This window comes from Hydra vulgaris, chromosome 05, assembly GCF_038396675.1.
Source record: "Hydra vulgaris chromosome 05, alternate assembly HydraT2T_AEP".
Taxonomy (NCBI): Eukaryota; Metazoa; Cnidaria; class Hydrozoa; order Anthoathecata; family Hydridae; genus Hydra; species Hydra vulgaris.
This window is the reverse complement of record NC_088924.1, coordinates 10009327-10035158: the sequence shown is the minus strand read 5'-3', so window position 1 is coordinate 10035158 and position 25832 is coordinate 10009327. Positions and strand designations below refer to the sequence as shown.

Below are 25832 nucleotides of genomic sequence, written 5' to 3'. Positions count from 1 at the left end.
TTGTTACTTTTTGTAATATGATTATTTTATATTTTTATATATCTAAAATATATTTTGTTTAATTTTAATTTTATGTTTTTATTTGTTTTCACATAGGTATTTATACATGTACATATTGATGTGGCTAATTAACCTAAAATAAAGTTTTGTTATTTATTCAAGTATCGAGTAGAGAAATATGTAAAAAAAAAAATTTAATTGGGGGCACCAAATTTTTTACAGCCTATGGGCACTGTAGACCTTAATCCGGGCCTGAGAACAGATCATATTGTTAAACTATAATGTTCATTTCACCAAAAAAACGTATTTATTTAAAATCTTATTAAAATTTGGACAAGCGATTGCGATTTTAAGAAGATTTTTTTTTAAAAAAAAGAATCTTCGGTCTGGGTTTTTTCGCTATAAACATTCATTTTATGATACCGCAAAATTTATCCTTTTAATTTTTTTCGTTTTTTCATAATTCACAGACCTGATCATTACAGAATATCATACAGACGCTATAATATTTAAAAATTGTCTTACTACACCAGAGGTCGGCAAATTGTGGGCCGCGGCCCATTTGTGGGCCTTTGCTACATAATTTGTGGGTCCCAAGTCACCTAACTGCATAATATACAAAGTAGTGTAGTTGTGGGCCTTTTAGTTGTTTTCCAGGCTGTAAAAATTATAAAGCCTCCTTATAAAATACTCCCTAACACCAGATCTTGTCATTTTAGACATAGTAAAAAAACAATTTTAATGCACTCTAACACTGTAGCACTTTAAGACTTCAAATAAGATCCTTATACTTAAAAGTTAAATCATGCTAAAAAATTACTCTACAAAAATAAAAACATTCGAAAAGCACGTCAAAAATAATTAGAACATTCGAATTTGTTCAGATGAAGTAACTCAAACAACAATTTAATTAATTTAACGCTGTAAAAACTATTTCATATCAAATATACCAGTGGTAGAAGTTATCGTCTTTAGAATGTTTTTCGTACTTTTCTTGAATAAAAATACTACATTGTTTAGATTTTTTACGAAATAAGTGTTATAAAAGAAATAGTCGGCAAATCTTTAATGTTTTAAATAACCGGTTTTTTAGGACGCAATATTTGGAAATTGAATAACCAAAAATTACTCGAGTGTAACCAGTTATCGAGTAACCGGTTATCGAGTTTGGATGCTTTACTCAGAAGTTGCAACTCTGATAAATACACACATTAACTTGCAAAGATTTGCCAGGTAAACATGAAGCGAAGCGTAAATATGCACGTCAGTGGAATGAAAAATGGGAGCTGATTTATTTCTTCACTGAGGGACCAAGTAACAATGCTCTATGTTTAATATGTAATGAGACTGTCAATGAACTGAAAGGAACCAAGCTTGAATGTCATTTCGTATTAAAACATGAATTGTACAATACTAAATATCCTCTTGATTCAACAATCAGAAAAATAAAATACGACTCATTGAAAAGCTGTTTAGAAAAACAGAAAAATTTGTTTCAACAAATGTCTAGAAGTGTTGATTGTAAAACTCGTGCCTCTAATATGGTGCCATGGATATTAGCCAAAAACCTGAAACCATTTACTGATGGTGAAATAATCAAAGAATGCATGATTGTAGCATCAAAATTTCTTTTCCCAAATGATAAAAAAAATTCATGACGAATTTCAAAGTATGCACTTGTCCGCGCGTACAGTTACTCGAAAAATTGAGAAAATGGTTGTTAATGTTTATGAACAATTGTCAAACAATCTGTCAGAAGCTGAATTTGTGAGTATCTCTCTCGATGAGTCTACTGACCTTGTCGGTAAAGCACAACTCTGTGTTTATGCACGTTTTATCACTACGAATTGTTGTTTATTCGAAGAACTGCTTGGAATTGAACCACTGGAAACAACTACAACTGGACAAGACATTTATGACAAATTGTTCAAAATATTAAAAAATAGGAAAGTGCCTCTTCAAAAAATATCTTCAGTTGTCACAGATGCTCCTGCTATGATTGGAAGAATTCGAGGAGTTGTTACTTTGATGAGAAATAGTGGTGAGTTTCCTAACAAATTTATGTCATATCACTGTGTGATACACCAGAAAGCACTGTACGCTAAAGTTGCGACAATTGATGATGTAATGACAGCTGTTGTAAAAACAATCAATCATATACGTTCCAATGCACTCAAACGGCGTCAATTTCGTGCGCTAATGGAACAAAATGAAGATGAACATGGTGATCTTCTTCTTCATTCAGAGGTATATAGACAAAAAATAAATAATCTACCATTACAATCAAAAATAAATGTTTGTCTACTTTTTGCAGGTTAGGTGGCTATCAAGAAGAAATATTCTTAACAGATTTTGGGAGTGTTTGCCAAGTGTACTGCAGTTCATAGTAACTCAAAAATTTTCATTCATTACAAAGTCTATTGAAGAGTTTAAGTGTAAACTGGCTTTCCTTTGCGACATCACAGCACAATTCAATGTTCTGAATTGTGCTGTGAGATTACAAGGCCGCCGTGTGCTGGTTTGTGATTTGATCAACCACATCACTGTGATGAAGACAAAACTTAATTTGTACAAAACTCAATTTGCATCTGGTAGTTGTACTCATTTTCCTACTTTAAATGAATGTCAACCATCAAGGGAAATGTTATCGTCATTAATAGTGACTGCTCTGTATGATCAATTTGAAAACAGATTTAATGAATTTGAAGACTTAAAAAAGCATATGGTTTTTTTGTGTTATCCATTTGACTCTGATATGAATGATATTAGTATTCTAAAGGACTTTGAAGAAGCTGATATTTTAAAAGCAGAGGATGAACTAATTAACTTTCAATGTGACGACGAGTTGAGAAGAAAGGCACCAAAAAAAGATGAAGATGGCACTTTTGGTGAAAGTTTAATTATTTTCTGGCATGTTGTCATGAAGGAACGTTTTCCAGTTCTTAAAAAACATGCAAATAGACTTATCTGTATGTATGGCACTAGTTACCAATGCGAACAAATATTCTCAGCCATGAAAATAATAAAAAATGTTTACAGAACAAGACTGACTGACACTCATTTGAATGACCTTGTGCTAGCTGCAACAACAAAGTACTCACCAAATTTTTAATTGTGTTTTATATGTTTTTTTTCTTAAGTATGTATTTTGTATTGATACAATTATTAGTTCTATAATCTAATTCAATACTATATTTTGTTATATAGGTAATATAACCTATTTTATATATAATTTATTTATTGCTGTGGGCCGCAACTAAAACAAGAATTTTGCAAGTGGGCTCCTTTGGAAATATGGTGCCGACCACTGTACTACACCGAGTATGATTGTATAATAAGATTGCGTCACAATAACTTTTCACCGATTTTAAACGCCCAAAACTAATTTGAAATCTTTCTTTAAAGCATTATTACTTTTATTGATTGTTTTTTTATGATTAATTCAGTTTTCCCGTTTACTTTCTGAAAGTGATTGATTTATAGTTGATAAATGCATTCAGAGAAATGCATATTTTTGGTCATTCAGAAAATATGACAAACGAAAATAAATAAAAAAAGTGCAGCTAGAAGAATTTGCAAGGCCCGAAACATGAGTCAAATAAAAAATAAATAAAATAAAAAAAGACATTGCACAGTTTTTAAATTTTACAAAATTAAGGAAATTCATCTTTTAAAATTTGATGCTGTTGATAAAAATAATCTTGTAAATTGGGGAAAACCTTCGAAGACACCACACTACCTATGTTTTCTGTGCCATTTTTCAAGCGAAGAAAGTCATGTTTATTTGGTTACAGAAGCAGCAAGCTGTATTTAGATAAATGAGGAGACGGATATATTAGAGCAAAACTGAAAGTCTATAATTAAAGAAATATTCCCACTTCCATACTTTACTTTTTTCTTTTTTTAATTTAGTTTTTTTTTTAAATAAGTTAATTAACACTCAACGAAACAGGGCTCTAGCTAGATAAGCGACATTGGTAAGGAAGAAAGTTCTTTTGCGGTGCTCTGCGAAAAAGCCATCAGTCTTCTTAGAACAACTTAATTACAAATTTTTCAAAAGAAGTTTCCCTAAAATGGACAATCTTTGGTAAATTAGACTTTATCAAAAATTGTTAAGCTTAGAGTTAAATCTTATTTATTACTTTTTTTTTTAAAATTAGTGTTAAACCCACTGTTGCATGATTTTTTTAAAGCAACTAAAAATAAAAATAATAAAAGTTCTTGTTTTATTTATTTTTATTTTATTTTCATTTTCAATTTCTTAAAAATAATTTTACTTGAGAAGGAGTAAACTATTTAAATGTCATCGTTACGTATAGTTTAAAAAAATATTATTTTTATCAAGATTACGCATATAAACAACTTTTTTAAACGTAGCGCGGTAAAATTAGCGCGAGAGCGTTGTTGAAATGTCACGCACTATTAAGCATGTCTTTAGGTTATCTTAAAATTTAAGAATTGTTTTAAAATAAATAGTTAGAATAATATATACTTGTTTTTGAAAGTTTTTAAAGATGGTTAACTGCGTCATGTGTCAAAAATCATTCAGATTAAAAGTAGGAAAAGATCAAAATACTAGATGTGAAAAGTAAGTTTTAGAAATAATATTTTGAATAAAAAAGAACGCACCATCGTGTTACTTCCCGCCTAAATATAAAAGTTCGTTGAATAAGAATTAAAAGTTCATATTTCAAGACAATAAGCATTTATCAGGTTAAACTCATATATATATATATATATATATATATATATATATATATATATATATATATATATATATATATATATATATATATACATATATATATATATATATATATATATATATATATATATATATATATATATATATATATATATATATATATATATATATATATATATACATATATATATATATATATATATATATACATATAGGAGGACGTCCGTCAGACGTCTGCCGGAAGCGTGCCCACTGGGCAACGACCGTTTTGACGATTTGACAGGAATTCGATTAGTGTTTACAACAATTCTAATTTGTGTCCATTTCCTTCGAGATCTGCTAAATGTATTTATTTATTATCACAAGTATTTTAACGCTGCTTACCGATGTCTAAGATATGAAAATAATTGTGTTTCTTATAAAGATCCGATGATGTAAAACATTTGAAACAATTTGCACACTGGTTATTAGGATGTAAAGTAGCAAAACAAATATCAACAAAAAAAAAACTTTTTTAAATGACTATTTTTCCTTTGGTCTTTAATGCTATTAACTCTATTATTACTACACCTTTTCAAGATGTAATCGAGAACTTGAAACTTGTAATTAAGAAAAGTAAGATGTAATTGAGAAATACAACATGTAATTTAGAAGTCGCAATATGTAATTAAAAAACACAACATGTAATTAAGAAATCGCAATATCTAATTTGAAAAACAAAAGTTGTAATTAAGAAATCGTTATATGTAAATGACAGTACATTATTTGTAACTGCGAATTCAATGTAAGCTTAAAGGTCATTATAAAAGATCTTCTTGGATTTGCATTTTAATAAGTTAATAATATCAAATTTAGCATTTGTATGCACCAGCAATACAGTAATACAGTAATGGAGTTGAAAGATCGTTGTGTTAATTATCAATACACTATGAATAGAAAGTCTGTTACTAAATTTAATCCGTGCAAGCATTTATTTCACCAAATTTACAACCGCTTCTGGAACAACCAGAACCACCTTGTCCGATTTGTAGACATGAAATACATACAACTGAACAAATTGAAAGAAAATATTATGTTTTATCTTCATCGAATGATAAAAGACGAGTAATTGAATGTGCTGAGCGAAACGACGATTGGGTGACTCTGGTGCAAACTTTAGGTGTCAAATATAAGACAGCATACAATTAGGTCCGCAGCGGAAACTTAAATTTTATCGGAAGAGGTGGTTTTAAACCAAAAAAAGTTAATCGATGATCAAATCGAAGAAACAATAACATGGATTGAAAGTGACTGTCAGTTGACAATGGTGGCCGTTAAAACAAGGGTATTAAGACAATTTAATATTAGTGTCAGCACAACCATAATTCCCAATTACCTCAAAGGCAGACTATTTTCATTTAAAAAAGTGCACAAGTAGCCTACAACCATGAATAACAATGAAAACAAACGAAAAAGGTCTAAATATGTTAGGAACATTAACGAACACATCCCAAATCGTCATCAGATAGTTTGGTTGGATGAAACAAATTTTAATCTTTTTTTGTAGAAAAACGCAAGGACGTGCCAAACAGGGGAAAAGGGCAATAATAAAAATACCTTCATTAAAAGTTGCAAACATACGTTTGATTGCTGCTATATCAACAACAAATTTCGTCATTATGGAAACTGGCAGAGGATCATTTAAAGCAGATTCTTGTAACGAGTGGATTTTGACTGTTTAACATGTGGGTTACATCCGGGAATCGTTTAGAGGATTTGGTCGTCGTAACAGACAATGCTCCATGTCACGCTCGTTTAGAAAGGGTGTTTGAAAATTCACCGGCTCAGTTGTTACGATTAGGACCCTACAGGTCAAATAATATATACAGTATTGGACAAAACATTTGCAACCAACATCGAACAATGCTAAAAAGTGTTCCTAATTTTACATGTCTTAAAAACGAAACGAACTATACTACGACAGCAAACAGTTCAGGAGTCTGGAGTCATAGCATGCCATGACATGAGCAATTAGCTGACAGGTGACAGCACACAAACAGAATTTCGTTGACAAGTGCCATTTTGCAGCGAACAAAACAAGTGCAACTTTTTTGGTTTGTTTCATTTTCTTAAGTCTGGTCCGTGTCAACGTCAAGAAAGTTTTTTAATAATTAAAGGAAGTATCCAGAAGTTTCCAGAAGCATGCAGAAGCTTCCAGAAGTTTCCAGAAGAAGCATCTGGAAGCATCCAGTAGCATCCAGAAATATCCAGAAACATTCAGAAGCATCCAGACGCATCGAAAAGAAGCATCTAGAATCTTCCAGAACAGGTTCACACAGGTTCATTTTACTATATAAGAGACAAGTAAATCGACATGTAATTCAGTCAGTATATGGAAGTCAATCAGTCAGTATTATCAAGACAGTTTATCGAAGTGAGTTTTATCAAAGTGTTTTATCGAAGAACATCAATACAAGAAGTGAAATACAACAAGTGTTTCATTACATCAATACAGTCCACATCCAACCAAGACGTTGTGTTCCACAGAGCATTATTGTATCATCACAAGGTAAATGTAACACGTAAGCCTTGAGAAGCGTGGTTATTTATTTTTATTATTTTTATGACTTCAAAGGCAAAAATGGCTCCCGACAGTCTTGGATTGGAACTAAGAAAGAAAATTATTGGCGATTACGTAAGTGGAATGTCACAAAAAAGTATTTGTGATAAATATCGCGTGAAAAAATGGACCGTATCAAGACAATGTTCCAAATATCGTTCTACGGGGAAGTTGGCAGCAGATAACAAAGGTGGAAGACCGCGTTCCACCACTTCTAGAGAGGATTCTATGATCTTCAGATCCGTCAAGAAGGATCCCTGGATATCATCAGTCGAGATACAAAAGCAATTAGAGCTGCCTGTATCGGACTGAACAATCAGACGACGTGCTGTTGAAGCCGGATTGTTTTCTCGACGCCCTGCAAAGAAACCGCTGATTTCACTAAAAAACCAGAAGAAAAGACTCCTGTTTGCTACATCTCATATTGACTGGAATGTGCAGAAATGGCGAACTGTCCTGTTCAGTGATGAATCGAAGTTCAACATCATTGGGAGCGATGGCATTTGCCGTTTACGTCGACCGGCCGGAAAACGCCTCGATTTACGTTACTGCCATAAGACCGTGAAGCATGGTGGAGGCAATGTAATGGTCTGGAAGTGTTTTTCTGCTAATGGTCTAGATCCAATACATCGAAACGATGGAATAATGGACCGTTTCATGTATAAAAATATCCTGAAAGATGTTATGTTACCTCATGCTGAATGGAATATGCCAATAAAATGGGTTTTTCAGCAAGACAGCAAGGCTGTGATCGACAACAAAGGATTCGCCACGAAATATTGATAGCGAAATACAGCTTGGTCAACATTTTGTCGAGTTGCACTTGTTTTGTCCAGAAAGAAATCAACTTTTTTAAATACTTTTGATTAATTTATTAATTTTCGTGTACAAATAATGAACTTTGTGATGAATAAAACTTGAAGAACTTTGTCTCTAAACAGTTACATAGTTATTTCTCTAAATTGAAAAAATGCAGCACTTTTATATAAAGCAACTAAATTAACATTATTTGATTGCACTTGTTTTGTCCGATACTATATATATATATATATATATATATATATATATATATATATATATATATATATATATATATATATATATATATATATATATATATATATATATATATATATATATATATATATATATATATATATATATATATGTATATATATATATATATATATATATATTTTTTTTTTTTTTTTTTTTTTTTTAAAAATCTTCGCTTCCAACAAGGCTGCAAGCAGCCACTAATTAAAGTTGGAAGTTACTGTAAGAGAAAAGATGAAGGTTGTAGAGCAAGATAACGATTGACAGATGATTTAAAAGATTGCAAATTATATGAATCAGGAAAGCAAGATGAAGGAAGCGAATTCCAAAGAACTGATGTTCGAGGAAAAAAACTAGACGAATAAGCGTTTTTGGAGCACTTAGGAACAGTCACAGAAAAAGGATGACACTTAATTGAATGACGAGTAACACGAGAATGAATTTTAGTAGATGGCACAAGAGACGCTAGCTCTTTAGAGCAGTGCCCATTATAGTATTTGTAGAAAAGAGAAAGAGAAGCAACATTACGACGATGTGATAATGGTTGGAGGTTGGCTGCAAGAGCAGGTCCAACTATGTTTACAATGCGTTTTTGCACCTTGTCTAAAAGAGAAAGGACATCATTAGAAGATCCGCCCCAGATATGGCAACAGTATTCCATACAAGGCCGGATTTGAGATTTATAGAGATAGAGAATAGAATCCAGAGTAAGAAAGTGGCGAGCTCGATAAAGAGATGCAACCTTAGCAGATGCTAATTTTGCAACTGATTTGATATATGGTTTCCAAGAAAGATTGGAAGTAAGAGTTAATCCTAGAAGATGAAGAGTAGGTGACTCATCGAGTACATCACCGTTCATAAATATAGGAAGATCTAAATTATTGCGATAACGATTGGCTGAAAAAAATTGAGTTTTATCTGAATTAAAGTTCACCAGCCACTGTGAGCCCCATGCTGTAGCAGAAGTGAGATCCTTTTCAAGCTCAAATGCCCCATCCAGGCAATCAGAGGGTGTTGGTTTCTTATCACGACAAGAATAAATGGTAGTATCATCAGCAAACAATGCCACCTTAGATGTGAGAATATCTGGAAGATCGTTAATGTAAATTAAAAAGAGTATAGGGCCAAGGATAGAACCTTGAGGAACCCCTGAAGTTACAGAATAAGAAGAAGAGTGTTGTCCATCGAGGACAACTTTTATGCTACGATTGGAAAGAAAGGATTCAATGATCTTAAAGATGTTGCCGGATACACCATAAGAAGAAAGCTTATGGAGAAGACCAGCATGCCAAACTTTATCAAACGCTTTTGAAATGTCAAGAGCGATGGCCTTAACCTCTCCACCTTCATCTAATGCACGATAAAATCTGTCAGTTATTACTGTTAGCAAATCAGCTGTAGAACGAGAAGATCGAAATCCATATTGATGGTCAGAAAGTAAGTTATTAGATTCAAGATGAGAAATTAAGTGTTTGTTAATTAAAGATTCAAAAACCTTGCTTATGATAGGAAGAAGACTTATGGGACGGTAGTTAGACGAATCAGATCGCTCCCCAGAATTTTTGAAGATAGGGATAATAGATGCGGCTTTCCAGCAGGCTGGAAAACAAGACTCTGATAAGCACTTGTTGAATAGTTTTGAGAGTATAGACGACAGCTCCGGAGAACACTTCTGCAAGACAATAACAGGTATGTTGTCTGGGCCACAAGCTGTAGAAGAGTCTAGGCAGGAGATCACTTTAGATACAGATGCTGGAGTGATATGAATGTCAAGCAATGGATCAACCTGTTTGTTGGCAATATCAGGTAATACGCAATTAGTGGAGTCAAGAGATGATATTGATGAAAAGTTTTTAGCAAACAATTCAGCTTTGTCTTTAGGTGAGGTGACAAAGTCTGAACCATACAAGAGAGGTGGAATTATAGATTTGCCCTTATTATTGATATTATTAAAGATTCTCCAGAAGTCACGAGAGCCTAATTTTTGAGATGAGATACGAGATTTCATGACCTGAGAATAGCGGGTTTTGGTGTTAGACAAAACCTTTTTACAGTTGTTTCTAGCAGTAATAAACAGACGTCTGTTTTCTGGAGAATTGTTTTGCTGATAAATATGGAAGTAACGGTTTCGATTGGCAATCGCAGCAGCACAGTGTGAGGAAAACCATGGAGGAGAGTGAGGCTTGACCTGAAATCGTCGAGAGGGAATAAAAGATTCCATGCCAGCCTGAATCCACGAAGTTATGTAAGAAGCACATTTGTCGACAGGAAGTTGAAAGATTTCTACCCAAGGGCCATCACGAAGAAAATCACGGAAAGAATCCCAGTCAGCTTTACTGTAGTTGTAAGAGGTTCGATAATAGGGGGATTCAGGTGATGAAGAAGAATGAGATATTAGTTTTAAAGAGATCAAACTGTGATCAGAAGCACCTAAGGGTGAATGTGGAGAAACTGAGCACTGACTAGGATCAGAAACAAGACATAAGTCAAGTAGAGAAGGTAAATGATTAGGGTTGTCAGGAAAGCGAGTTGGAAAGTTGACTATTTGAGTTAGGGATTGAGAAAGGCAAAAGTTGTGGGCTTTAATGCCTGCAGAGTCACTGACACTAGAGCCAAGCCATTCAGAGTGGTGAGCATTAAAGTCACCGACAACAACTATATTAGCTGATGGATAAAGAGAGAGGGCTTGGTCAATATGATCAGAAATAACATCAAAAAGAGTGCAGTCTTGAGATGAAGGAGAGCGATATAGAACAAAGAGAAAGGCAATAGAGTGAAGTGGTGCTAAACGAAAGCACATGAAAGAATAGTCTGTGGATTCAAACCTAGTTTCACGACAAACAGGTGAATTCTTACGAATGTAAATGCCCAGGCCAAGCATGTGACTATTGGAGTCTTTACGAATCAGAGGAAGATAACCATCAACACTAAGATCACAAGATGAGACAGCTGAACTCAAATTAGTCTCACAAAGAGCAAGTAGGTCTGGTGAACTTTGCAAGAGATAAGACTCAACAGAAGAAAAGTTACTTCGAAGACCACGAATATTAGTGAATGATAGGTTTAGAGAACTTGGTGATGATGATGGTTTTTTGTGTTTTATAGTTTTTGGTACTTTATTCATTTTTAAATTAGTTTGAAGAACTTGACTCAAAGCATAGATAGTACTCAGAACACCGTTTAATAGCCCAAGCAATTGCCTCATTACTACTAATAAACCCTAAGCCGTAACAAAGGGCTCCAAATGTGGCCTCCGCAATGCACACCAAAAGTACAAACAGGGACACCATCCATGCGCAACATGGCACTGTTAATACTTTGATATTTTTCAGCTGTTGATGGAATCAGCCTCTCTGAGAGCTACCACAGAGTTCGGGAAACCTGACTACCAGCCGGCCTCAGAACCATAAAACTGAGTTTTAGAGCTGTACCCTCATAAGGAGATAATAGAATGAGTTGCCTAGTCGTAAAAACAGTGACACAAGCAAACCCATGCATTGAGTCAAGAAGATCCAGCATTCAACATCCTAAACTGGAAACAATGTATTAAAAATACATCTGCGCCAGCCTAATAGATGAAGAAGGGGTGCAAGGCTGGTCAACAGATAGAATCTGTTTACCCCTTAAGTCTTTGCCTAGGAGGCCTTCTACAAGACAGTAGCTGGGTGCATTTAACATCTGCCCAAGATGAGTATTTTTATCGAGACACCATCTCTAGCCTTTACTCAACCAAGAGCCCCAAGGCAGGGGGTGTTTTATATCGGAGTTGGCATCTCCTAGCCTTTGCCTAAAAAGGCGTATCCTACAAGGCAGCAGGACATGAAGCAGATTGTACTGGGTTACATGTTACCAGTAGCAGGATAACCTGATCTGACATATATATATATATATATATATATATATATATATATATATATATATATATATATGTATATATATATATATATATATATATATATATATATATATTTATTTATTTATATATATATATATATATGTATATATATATATATATATATATATATATATATATATATATATATATATGTATATATATATATATATATATATATATATATATATATATATATATATATATATATATATATATATATATATATATATATATATATATATATATATATATAGAACAACGCCTAAAAACCATAATTGGTTTGCTCAGTTAACGATAAAAGTTGCTCTGGTCGTCCTATAAAAATCTCAAAAAAAACCGAAAATAAAGCAATTATGCTCGCTAAACGCAACCCGAATTTGAGCCAAAATCGCCTGAGACCTGTATGCAACAATGGATGCACACCAAGTTAGCCGATCAACAAATAACATACTGATGAAGAAAAAACAACTCAATTTGTACTTTGCAATAATAAAGTTACTACTAAGCAAAACAGACTCTCTCAAATGAATAAAATAGTGCAAAGAAAAAGCTGCATGGACAGTAGAGCAATTGAGAAAAGTAAATTTTCTCAGACGAGTCGAACTTTAAATTTTGAGAAAAAAGAAAATTAGTGAGAAAACACAAAGAAAAAATACAATTTTTGTTTTACCTTGCCAAGACTTCATAAGGAGGAGGAGGTTTATTTGGCATATAGGGCTGCATTGCTGAATCAAGCGCTGGTTTAGTGTATTGCTACACCGATCGGTTTAATCAGCATCGGTATAAAGAGATATTAGACGTTTATTTAAAATCTTCAATGGACGTTTTTGAAGCTAAGTCCACTTGGCAATTTTATCAACATAAGGCTCCTTGCCACACAGTACGCCCAACCAAGCAATACATAAAGGAAAAAGGATTGAATCTGATGCCTCGGGCCGTTTGCACACCTAATTTAATTCCTATTTAGAATCTTTGGAGTTGAATAGACTGCAAATTAAAAAAAAAGCGACGCCACTAACTTGGTGCAGCTCAAGACTCAAATGCAAGCGTTATGAAATACTGTATCAGAAGGTACTATCAAAAAACTTATATATTTCATGCCACGTAGAGTCTTGGCATGCTTTAAAAACAAAGGTATTCTTATAAAGCATTAAATTTTCTTAGAATCGTCGAAAAGTTCTAAATGCGCTAATTCTTTTGCACTCCTATTTTATCTTATTTTTGTTACTTATTGTATTCAAATATAGTGAAGATAATAATTTTTCGTTTCGATATATTCTATTTTCTTTTATCCCGCTTACGTTGCACACAAGACATTTTATTATTAAAATATTTAAGTTTTCTAAACTTAAAAATCAATTCGTGCAATTATGTAACATCTCATTAATCAAGGTGAAATAAATGGTACTTAACTGTCTTTAGTTATTAGTTCAAGGTTGTTTTGTAAAAAAATAATTATGAAGCATTTCATAAATCATTTATTTTTATAATCTTAGATGTGCATCCCAATGGAGAGATTATCAATTAATAGAACAAAGACTAGAAGCTGAGAAAAAAAAAGAAGAAGATAAGATTCGAATGAAGGAGCTTCTTTTGAGGGAAAAACAATTAGAGTTAGAGAAACTAAAAATTACGATAAAAGAATCGCAAGGGAACGGAAACGCTATCGAGTTAACATGTTATTATGATCAAAACGCCCAAAAAAAAGTCTCCGAATTACTCGCAGGTAAATAATATTTATTTAGAAAAAAAAAGTTTAAAAATTAAAACTAATAACTTGAACAAATTTTACAACGCAGGTGCACGTTCTACATCGCCACACACACCATTGCCGTCATTACCAACAGCATCATTATTTCGTAAAAAACCAACTGGATGTGTTAGAAATGCAACAGAATTTCTCGATTATAGAAAACCAAGAAAACTCCCTTCAATTGAAGGGCTACGAAACCGTGTAGCTTTACGTCATAAGCTGGAAGAAGATTACAGATCATCAGCTGGTAGCAGTGGCATTTCTGTAGATTAAATTTAAAAAATAAAGACCGTCGGCAAGTGAAGCTTATTTTATATCAAACTGAAGAACAAAGCCAACCCATAACAGCAGCGAAATTTCTCCGAAATTTCAGCAAAAAATATAATATGACGCAAAAACATTATACATTTTAAAGTTAAAGTAAAATCAAGAACTACCATAAAATAACTAAAAAGCAGCAAAAATAAAATCGTTAACGATTGAAGTTTCATGGCATATGACGCGACCATGATTTTTTACGGAGTCGAAGTAAAATAAAGAATTTTGGTAAACAATAAATATGTTAAAAACAAAAACGTTTAATTTTTGTTCACAAATTATTTGAAGAAGTTCTATATAAAGTAGGATAAAAAAAAACAATTTGTTTATTAGATAAACGTTTTAATAAAGCAAAACTACAAGTAAATAACATAATTAAATTTATTTATAATGTAACAAATGATCTAAAAAAAATTTCTTTAGCTTTTTTTCCAACCATAAAAAATCTCATTTACAGGTAAATCGTCATACTGAATAGAGCTAAAACCTAGCTCTCTGTAAAATGTCTCATATTGACGATTTAAACTTTCAGAAAGACGACAAAAAACATTGACGTTGTGTTTCAGACGAGAACAAACACATTTGAGGAGTCTTCGAGCGACATTCATATCCTAAAATTAAGTGAAAGTTGTTTTCAATACACACACGCTCACAAACGCACACACACACAAAAAGAAAATCATAATATATTTAAGGATTGTGTAAAAAAGAATTATGCAAAAAGCAAAAACCACTTTAAATGTTTATATTTGATGAAAACTTTTATTATCCCTTAAATGTTTCTTAAGTTGTGTGGCAATGGGTGTCACAAAAAATCATGGTAAAGATTATCCATAATGATTTGGCAAGGTAAAAAGTAAAGGATTAAAAATTAAGACTTTATTTTAATTCAATTATGGTTATATTATTTTTTATAACATATTTTTTTATAATTTATATGTAGATATTATTTGGTAATAATTAAAATAATTAAATTATATTAACTTAATAATTTAATTATGCCAACTTAATAATTTAATTATGTCAACTTAATAATTTAATTATGTTAACTTATCATTAAAGTTTAAAAAAGTAAATTTAACCATAACTAAGTCAAAAAAAAATTATTTTTAATTTTAGGTGCATTTTTTTTTTTCAAAACATTTAAAAATTTGAAAAGCTGTTAAGGACATATTTACTGAAACTTTTTTTATGCACTTGTTGGTTTTATTTATTTTAAATAAGATTTTTATTAAAACTAAAAAAAAAATTAAACTGTCGTCCAATAATCTTGATTCAAGTGCACTTAAGAATTAATACTCGGAATCAATAAGAATTTATCAGGGTAAACTTATATGCAATTGATTTTTTCATTGAAATTTATAAACTTATAGTTCTAATGCTAATTAATAAAAAATAAATAATAGATGCTAATTAATAATTTGAAAAATTACGAAACAAAAATTAAGTAATTAGATTTATATTTTGTAAAACAAAATGAGTTCTTTACAATTCAAGGTCTATATATTTTAAAAAAACACTGTTAGTCTGATTCATAAGACTTGTTGATGAATTAGTTAGCTATTCAAAAGGCATCAATATTTATCCAGAGAAATCGCGTGACCAACCAATGTATGTAATTTTTTGTTGCTTTAAAACCTCCATTTCAAAACAAGCTTTTAATTTTTTTAGGCTTCTTTCAGCTGAATTTTTTTTCTCCACATTTCAGTTAGTTTTGCTATGAATGTTTCAAGTGAATTTAAAATTAGTTAAAAACCCTGATGTTTGACTGTGTTGATCAACAACCAAAAAAAAAACTAATTTCAGTGCAAGAACAGAACATGATAGAGCAGAGCATGATTCATTTTAACTATCATTATTTTAAAAGTTTTGACCTAGGAAGAAATAACCTTTTTTAGATAGTAAAGTCATAGTCCTTCATAGTCTTGAAGGCAGTTGGTGTTGTTGCAATTTATTTTTGATGATCAATCAGAAACAGAAAAAAATAGAAACCACAGCTTCTGAAATCTTTTTTTTTTTTTTTCTGAAGTTGATTCTTAGTATAAAAAACTTATTTTTTGCATATTTTTTTAAATATTATTAATTCTATAAATTGAAACAGATCTCTGTTTTAGCTAAAAAAAAATTAAAAGAAAAACTTTTTTTTCCCACATCAAAAACATGTTTTATGTGCACTGCTAGGTTTAGTTGAAATTAAAATTTTTATTATAACTTTCAAATGTCTCCTATAGAAACATTTAGAAGTCCAAATGTTTCGAACTCAAATCATTTAAAAAAAGCAATTTTTAAAGCTATAACAACATCATAATAAAAAAATAATTCTGAAATTAAACTGCAACTAATATAAATACTATAATGTCTACAATAGTAAATCAAGATGTTAATTGTTTACAGATGATGCTGAGGTATTAAGGTAATATCATTATTAAAGAATGAGTAGTTTGTATTTATAACTGTAATTATTTAAAAAAACTGTATTTAAAAATTATATTTTAATTACCTTGTTGCTCATTTTAATTGTAAGAAGAGCTGGATAGTTGTTGAGAAGAGTTGGAGATACATCGTGTGGATGGAACAGTCGATTAATTGCTTCATCTTCAATAGACCATGTGATGGGATTATTTTGTGCTTTATATCTTTCATGTATCTTTAATAAATGACAACTGGTTAGTAAATCAAAATATTAACATTAAAAATATAAACCAGGCAACAATTTAATAATTTATTCAAACGTACTGAAGGGAGCCATTTATTGGTTATATTTTTGTAAAATAAACTTGCATCTTCACTGAGAGCTCCATACCCACATATGACATCATCAATTTCAATCACAAATACGTTTTCTGGTGAAAATTCCAAAAATGCACCGAGCTCACTGCCAGTGTGTAAAACAAAAATTAGGTTTAAATTTAGATTCATATCATTGTTTAAAAATGGCAACATAAAAATTTTTAAAATATCAAACCTGTCTCCAGGTAAATCTGGGTATGTTACAAAAGCATTTGGAAAATCACATTGGTGCAGACAAAGTTTGTACAATCCAACCTTTTATTAAAAAAAAAATATTTTTAAATTTAGGAGGAAACTTATCATAAAAAAATCTTGAACGATAGTTATATCTAGGTGATTCACCACACAAATACTTCATTCGTCTTTAAAATTATATCCACTAAACATACAGCACACCTCATCTTACAAATGTTTCAAATAAGATAACCAATAGAGATAGTAAATAAAAAATTACTAAATAACATTAAACAAACATTTTACTTTATCATGTTGGAGATATGGTCGTATAGTTTGAACTATGTATCGTGATTCCAGTTTTTCTTCTTTTGGGTTTGGAACCAATCTCTTAAGCATAATGTCATGTTAAAACATTTTTAATATTTACTTAATTAAATCTTAATGATACAAAGACGAAAGTTATTACCCAACTCTATTTACTAAAACAATTTTATTAGAATTTTATTATTGAAAATTGTATAAAACTACCTGCATTTCTTCTGTGATTCCACCTCGAAAAAACCAAGCTTCAGGATTTTCAGGAAAAAATTTTCCGCTATTTTTTCTTTTTTCAGAACCTTTTCAGAATCAAAATTTTACATTTAAGATTTTGCATATAAGCAAAAAGCAATACTAAATAAAAAAAAAAGTGCCAAACACACCAAGCCATTTTACAAAAGAGGAAAGATTATTAACAGTCTCTTTAAGATCATATATGTATGGATACAACTGCTGAAGTATACGTCTATTTGGTATGTTATTAAACTTTGCAAACATATCTGCAACTGCATTGCAATTTTCTTGAAAAAAATGTGCACGTTGATTCCATTCATGAACCTAAAATATATCCATTGATTAATATAAAACAAATTTATTAAAATATTATTCATTAAGGAATTCTAATCTAATACAAATCAATTTTATTATTTTAAATAAATAAAATTTATATTTATTTGTTATATTATATTATACTATATATAAATATATATATATATATATATATATATATATATATATATATATATATATATATATATATATATATATATGGCCATTTTATTATTTTAAATAAATAAAATTTATATTTATTTGTTATACTATATTATACTATATATAAATATATATATATATATATATATATATAATATATATATATATATATATATATATATATATATATATATATATATATATGGCCATTTTATTATTTTAAATAAATAAAATTTATATTTATTTGTTATATTATATTATACTATATATAAATATATATATATATATATATATATATATATCAGGCCTTGTTAAGAAGCGCTACGCAGCTCGCATTTTGCTTGCGAAAAGGCGATTTGCCTACGCGTTCAGCAGTTTTGCGCTACGCAAAAACTTTTAGAATATTTAAATTATCTTTTGATTACCGTTAACGTGACGTTTATTCAGAAGAAATAGTAAGTAAAAGTATTTAGTAAAAGTAAAAGTAAGTAAAAGCATTTAACCGCAATTGTAAATTAATAGATTTTTTTGTTAAAGAAACAGTTTGTTTCATAATTTTTTTTTTGCTATTAAAAATTAGTTAAAAAAAAAAAGTGTTTTAAGTTTTATCTTAAGGAATTAAATATATAAATTCCTTTTAAATATAAAAATTATTTTTAGTCATAATAAGTTTAAAAAATGCACGATTTATTTTGATGTAAATATTTTATTAATAAGATATTATGTTTTTTGTTAATTCAATAACGTAAAGTTTTAATGACGTTCATTTAATTTACGAAAATAAATTATGATCACGAATATGTTATCGGTAACTGATAAATAACAAAAAAAAACTTTATTGTTTAAAAACATTATTAAAAAGAGTTCACAAATTAAATAAGAAAAAATGTATTAACAGTTAATAAAATAACCAAAAACCAAATATAAAATCATAAGAAAATAAACAAATATTTTACGTTTCATGAAAAAAATATTTTTTTCAAAATAAAATTTAGTTGATATTTGAAAAAAAATAATAAAAATGATTTTTTTAATAAGAACTTAGATTTTATTTGTAACTTTTGTCATAGTGAGAAAAAAACAAACTGTTTGTATGATTTTTAACGCGTTAATAAAATAACTTTAATTACAATGCGGTACATGAAAAGACGCTAGTGACGCAATATAACTTCTAACGATGCAAAATATATTTGCTGAGTTGAGTTACTTAGAAATGCGCTACGCGTTTTCGCTACGCAGCGAAATCTCGTAACAAGGCCTGTATATATATATATATATATATATATATATATATTAGGGATATGACTTTTTTGCAACCTACTAGGCCTGTATCGTAATTCAATGAACTTTTATGTAAAAAGAACGAATAGATGTTTCATTTTGACATATTTTGAAAAAAGGTCACCCCAAAACCAAAAAATCGAATTTTCAATAGGTACACTTTTGTACAGTAAATGAATATTAAAGGCTGAAGATGTTGTAAGAGTCATACTCCTGTTGTTATTTTATTTATTTATGCAACATGTACTGTGATATAACAAAAAACATTATGTGATATATAATTATACAAGTATTACAAAATTAACAGTATCAAAGCGTCTAGTACAACAATATACATAACTGTCTGTGTCTATAGGCCTACTGTGTTTAGTACATGGGTCACATGATGCTCACGTCTCATAAAGAGTCTAGCGCTTATTACTTAGAATGAATCGAAGTTGCAGTTTGTCTTTCTTTCTGCAGGAAGCATACAGGTCTTGCATCACCTTGATTGCACGTTGATTGTCTTGCATCACCTTGATTGCATCTATTCGTTTGCCGTCAAAGTGTAAGGACCACTGTTCCATTTTAAGTTGTTGTATCATTTCTTTTTTTAATTTACCTGCCTCTTTGAATATGGACTTGTAAATTGCTGATTGACTTGGAGTTGGAATATCAATACCTTGTTGTGATAATACATTGCATATTTTAGCAGCTTTCTTTCTGGAAACTCCACTTGATGTAACCATACTTACAGCAAATTTACTTTTGTAGTGCTTTCTAGTTTTTTTCTGAGTGTCCTCATCATCGTCTTTATCACCGTCGTCGTCTTCATCATCTTCACTCTTACTTTTGCAGTTTTCAGATTCAGTACCACTGTCTGTGGTAGACAGGACTTGTGATGTGGAAGGTATTGCTGTTCCAGACTGGACTTTCCTTCTCTTGGAAGGGTGAATGGTTTCTTTACTTGCCACTTGTCCTGTTGAGTACCCCACCTGTCCTTTACTTTCTTTTTGTAGGTGGTATAGACGTTTACCTTCTGAGGATAACCACTGGCCATTCACTTTCGTGATGTCAAATAATGCATTGAGAACATCATATTTTCCACGCTTGACACATTCATCATAGACCTTCAGCACCTTCATAAGCTTTGCTCTTATCACTTGATCAGACACACGTGGAAAATTCAGTTTATTGTCCCACAATTTTGTAATTTCCTTAGAAATTTGGTCTATTCGTTCTTTTCTTCCTTTAACATATGCTCCGAGAAACTGGTATCTTCCTACGATCTGCAATTGAAGTGGTATTCTGGATTTTTCATCGAGTGAATGTTCTTCTACAGCCACGCTTCCTCTTCTTCTGTGTGACTCTTGAAATCTCACCAAATTTTTAGTCCAAGTCTTCTTGTTCTTTGTTACTGTGGTATGACTTTTCTTGTGAGACATCATATAATATTGTTACGACTTTACGGATAGCTGAGCGTAAATATCCGTTTAATAAAGTCGTTTAATTAATAAAATACTTTAACTGTATAGTAATCCAATTATAGTTCGATAATCCAGTCAATGTTGATAACAGTTCGATAATCCAGTCCGTATCCTAACGATAATGCTACAACTACTTATACTTCGTACACTTACAGCGTCTTTAGTTCGCTACAGTAGTTCCTTATTAGCTCAGTTACACGCAGAGTACTTCATAGAACTATTCACATTATCAACACTGAGCTCTGACAGCAGCTCGCTTATATAATTATTTAGAGCTTCCAGAATGTTCTACTAAGTTCTATAATCTTCTACAGTCTGTTACAGTCGTCTATATCACCGTGGTAACACAATGACGTCATCACATAACAATTCCAAGTATTTGCCGGCACACGGCCGTTTCGTTGCCATGGTAACGTGTGGCGTTATATTTATAAATTCATAACAAAATAATGAAATAAATAGAATTAAGCTGAGAATTAAGCTTAAGATTAAAACATCGGTCAAAAATGAATGTATAAAAATGGTAAATCAAATTTTTATTTTGGGGGTGACCTTTTTTTGCTGCAGAAAGCTATTTGGGCCTTTTTTCATGATTTTAGGTAAAAGTTCATCGATTTATGATACAGGAAACATTTTATTTGAAAAAAAATTAAAAAGTCATATCCCTAATATATATATATATATATACATATATATATATATATATATATATATAGATATATATATATATATATATATATATATATATATATATATATATATATATATATATATATATATATATATATATATATATGGCCACAATATTATGATCACCTCAGTTTTTCCACATATTTTGTTTTCAAAGTATTTTTAAGGTGAGTATATTATTATTACTAACTTATTATAGAATACTGACATCTATCAATAAAATAGAAAAGAAAATTTTTTTATAATCATGACCAATGTGAAGTTAAGTGTGTTTTAAGTCAGCAATGTGAATTTTTGTCAATTTTAAAAAGAACGTGGTCACACATTTTTTTTATATTTTAACATTTTTTTGATTGAAAAGTGTTTTAATATTTTTAATACAATTTATAAAGTTACTATAAATAGCAAGAACTAATATATAGTACCATTTTATTAACATTATTAGTGTAATAGGTTGTAATTGAAATTTTCAATAAAAAATAAACATGGGTAAAGGTAAGGACATAAGTCTAAGCAAAATTTCAGAAGTAAAAGCACTTTTACACCATTCAGAACATTCACAACGGGAAATTGCTAAAATGTGTAAAGTTTCGCAAATTTTTGTCAATAAAATCAAACACAAAATGAAAAATGACATCACTCTTTCTCCAAATAGGAAAGGATTGAGTGGGTCAAAACGTAAAACCACTCCCAGGACAGACAGAATTATAAGAGATGTATGTCTGGAAAACAGAAAAAAGTCATCCCTTTTCCTGACAAAACTTGTTCAAGAGGAACACAAGTTTCAGAGCGCACAGTGAAGAGACGTCTGGCTGAAGATGGTTTAAAATCACACAAACCGGCTAAAAAAGCAAGGCTACCTCCAGCAATGATAAAAAAGAGATTGCAATGGGCAAAAAATCATAAGTATATGATTATTGGAGATTGGGAACATGTAAGTTTGTCAATTTTGAATGAAATACTGTTAAAAAATTGTTTAAATGTTGACGTAAACTTATTTACAACCACACTATGATGACTTTTTCAGGTGTGTTTTTCAGACGAATCAACTTTTGAGATCTTGTTGGACAAAGCCACATTTGTCCGAAGAAGACCAAATGAAAAATATCATCCATATTGCATTGTAAAAACTATTAAACATCCAACTAAAGTTATGGTGGGAACTCTCCTGATTTGAATCTGATTGAGAATTTATGGAACATTCTCAAGAAGGAAACCTCTTCCAAATTTTTTTTTTTTTTTTTTTTTTTTTTTTTGTAAACATCTTTGCTTCCAACAAGGCTGCAAGCAACCACTAATTAGAGTTGAAAGTTACTGGAAGAGAAAACGATGAAGATTGAAGAGCAAGATAACGATTTACAGACAACTTAAAGAATTGCAAATTATATGAATCAGTAAAGCAAGATGAAGGAAGCGAATTCCAAAGAGCTGATGTTCGAGGAAAAAAAATAGACAAATAAGAGTTTTTGGAGCACTTAGGAACAGTCACAGAAAAAGGATGAGACTTAATTGAATGACGAGTAACACGAGAATGAATTTTAGTAGATGGCACAAGAAACGCTCGTTCTTTAGAGCAGTACCCATTATAGTATTTGTAAAAAAGAGAAAGAGAAACAACATAATGATGATGTGATAATGGTTGGAGGTTGACTGCAAGAGCAGGTCCAACTATGTTTACAATGCATTTTTGCACCTTGTCTAAAAGAGAAAGGGCATCATTAGAAGATCCGCCCCAGATATGGCAACAGTATTCCATTCAAGGCCGGATTTGAGATTTATAGAGATAAAGAATAGAATCCGAAGTAAGAAAGTGTTGAGCTCGATAAAGAAATGCAACCTTAGCAGATGCTAATTTTACAACGGATTTGATATATGGTTTCCAAGAAAGATGGGAAGTAAGAGTCAATCCAAGAAGATGAAGAGTAGATGACTCATCCAGTACATCACCATTCATGAATATTGGAAGAACTAACTTATTGCGATAACGATTGGCTGAAAAAAATTGAGTTTTATCTGTTTTGAAGTTCACCAGTTACTGTGAGCCCCATGCTGTAGCAGAAATGAGATCCTTTTCACGCTCAAATGCGCCCTCCAAGCAATCAGAGATTGTTGGCTGTTTATCACGACAAGAATAAATGGTAGTATCATCAGCAAACAATGCCACCTTAGATGTGAGAATATCTGGAAGATCGTTAATGTAAATTAACAAAAGGATAGGGCCAAGGATAGAACCTTGAGGAACCCCTGAAGTTACAGAATAAGAAGAAGAGTGTTGTCCATCGAGGACAACTTTTATACTACAATTGGAAAGAAAGGATTCAATAATCTTAAAGATGTTGCCAGATACACCATTAGAAGAAAGCTTATGGAGAAGACCAGCATGCCAAACTTTATCAAAAGCTTTTGAAATGTCAAGAGCAATGGCATTAACCTCTTCACCTTTATCTAATGCATGATAAAACCTATTGGTTATTACTGTTAGCAAATCAGCTGTAGAACGAGAAGATCGAAATCCATATTGATGGTCAGAAAGTAAGTTATTAGATTCAAGATGAGAGATTAAGTGTTTGTTAATTAAAGATTCAAAAACCTTGCTTATGATAGGAAGAAGACTGATGAGATGTTAGTTAGATGAATCAGATCGCTCTCCAGAATTTTTGAAGTTAGGGATAACAGATGCTGCTTTCCAGCAGGCTGGAAAACAAGACTCTGATAAGCACTTGTTGAATAGTTTTGAGAGTATAGGTGACAGCTCCGGAGAACACTTCTGCAAGACAATAACAGGTATGTTGTCCGGGCCACAAGCTGTAGAAGAGTCTAGCCAGGAAATCACTTTAGATACAGAAGCTGGAGTGATACGAATGTCAAGCAATGGATCAACCTGTTTGTTGGCAATTTCAGGTAGAACGCAACTAGTGGAATCAAGAGATGATGTTGATAAAAAGCTTTTAGCAAACAATTCAGCTTTGTCTTTAGGTGAGGTGACAAAGTCCGAACCATACCAGAGAGGTGAAATTAAAGATTTGCCCTTATTATTAATACTATAAAAGATTCTCCAGAAGTCACGAGAGCCTAATTTTTGAGATGAGATACGAGATTTCATGACTTGAGAATAGGCGGCTTTGGCGTTAGACAAAACCTTTTTACAATGGTTTCTAGCAGTGATAAACAGTCGTCTGTTTTCTGGAGAATTGTTTTGCTGATAGATAATGAAGTAACGGTTTCGATTGGCAATTGCAGCAGCACAGTGTGAGGAAAACTATGGAGGAGAGTGAGGCTTGACCTGAAATTGTTGAGAGGGAACAAAAGATTCTATGCCAGCCTGAATCCACGAAGTTATGTAAGAAGCACATTTGTCGACAGAAAGACAAAAGATTTCTAACCAAGGGCCATCAAGAAGAAAATCACGGAAAGAGTCCCAGTCAGCTTTAAGGTAGTTGTAAGAGGTACGATAATAGGGGATTTAGGTGATGAAGAAAAATGAGATATTAGTTTTAGAGAGATCAAACTGTGATCAGAAGCACCTAAGGGTGAATGTGGAGAAACTGAGCACTGACTAGAATCAGAAACAAGATATAAGTCGAGTAGAAAAGGTAAATGATTCGGGTTGTCTGAAAAGCGAGTTGGAAAGTTAACTATTTGAGTTAGGGATTGAGAAAGGCAAAAGTTGTGGGCTTTAATGCCTGCAGAATCACTGACACTAGAGCCAAGCCATTCAGAGTGGTGAGCATTAAAGTCACCGACAACAACAATATTAGCTGATAGATAAAGAGAGAGGGCTTGGTCAATATGATCAGAAACAACATCAAAAAGAGTGCAGTCTTGTTATGAAGAAGAGCGATATAGAACAAAGAGAAAGGCAATAGAGTGAAGTGGTGCTAAACGAAAGCACATGAAAGAATAGCCTATGGATTCAAACCTAGTTTCCCGACAAATGGGTGATTTTTTTTACGAATGTAAATGCCCAGGCCAAGCATGTGACTAGGAAGATAACCATCAACACTAAGATCGCAAGATGAGACAGCTGAACACAAATTAGTCTCACAAAGAGCAAGTAGGTCTTGTGAACTTTG

At 31.4% G+C, this 25832-nt stretch overlaps 3 protein-coding genes across 3 annotated transcripts in view; 2 read left to right on the top strand and 1 right to left on the bottom strand.

Moving 5' to 3' along the window:
- Positions 1 to 1713: 1713 nt before the first annotated feature.
- On the top strand, positions 1714 to 3112 carry LOC136080170 (general transcription factor II-I repeat domain-containing protein 2A-like). Its single transcript, XM_065796782.1, has 2 exons — positions 1714 to 2247; positions 2315 to 3112. The coding sequence occupies exons 1-2, from the start codon at positions 1714 to 1716 to the stop codon at positions 3110 to 3112; spliced, it is 1332 nt and encodes a 443-aa protein (XP_065652854.1).
- Positions 3113 to 4399: 1287 nt separating this feature from the next.
- LOC136080532 (uncharacterized) lies at positions 4400 to 14740 on the top strand. Its single transcript, XM_065797326.1, has 3 exons — positions 4400 to 4588; positions 13752 to 13981; positions 14055 to 14740. Exons 1-3 carry the CDS (start codon positions 4515 to 4517, stop codon positions 14279 to 14281), a joined length of 531 nt encoding a protein of 176 aa, XP_065653398.1. The 5' UTR covers positions 4400 to 4514; the 3' UTR covers positions 14282 to 14740.
- The window catches only part of LOC136071844 (protein O-GlcNAcase-like), a 54076-nt gene continuing 42891 nt past the window's right edge, over positions 14648 to 25832 (bottom strand). Inside the window, exons 9-15 of the mRNA XM_065797325.1 lie at positions 17995 to 18169; positions 17822 to 17910; positions 17597 to 17680; positions 17292 to 17371; positions 17063 to 17201; positions 16827 to 16973; positions 14648 to 14937 (exon numbers count right to left, since the gene is read on the bottom strand). Coding sequence (XP_065653397.1) covers positions 14746 to 14937; positions 16827 to 16973; positions 17063 to 17201; positions 17292 to 17371; positions 17597 to 17680; positions 17822 to 17910; positions 17995 to 18169 — 906 coding nt within the window. The 3' untranslated portion in view covers positions 14648 to 14745. The remainder of the gene's footprint in view (positions 14938 to 16826; positions 16974 to 17062; positions 17202 to 17291; positions 17372 to 17596; positions 17681 to 17821; positions 17911 to 17994; positions 18170 to 25832) is intronic.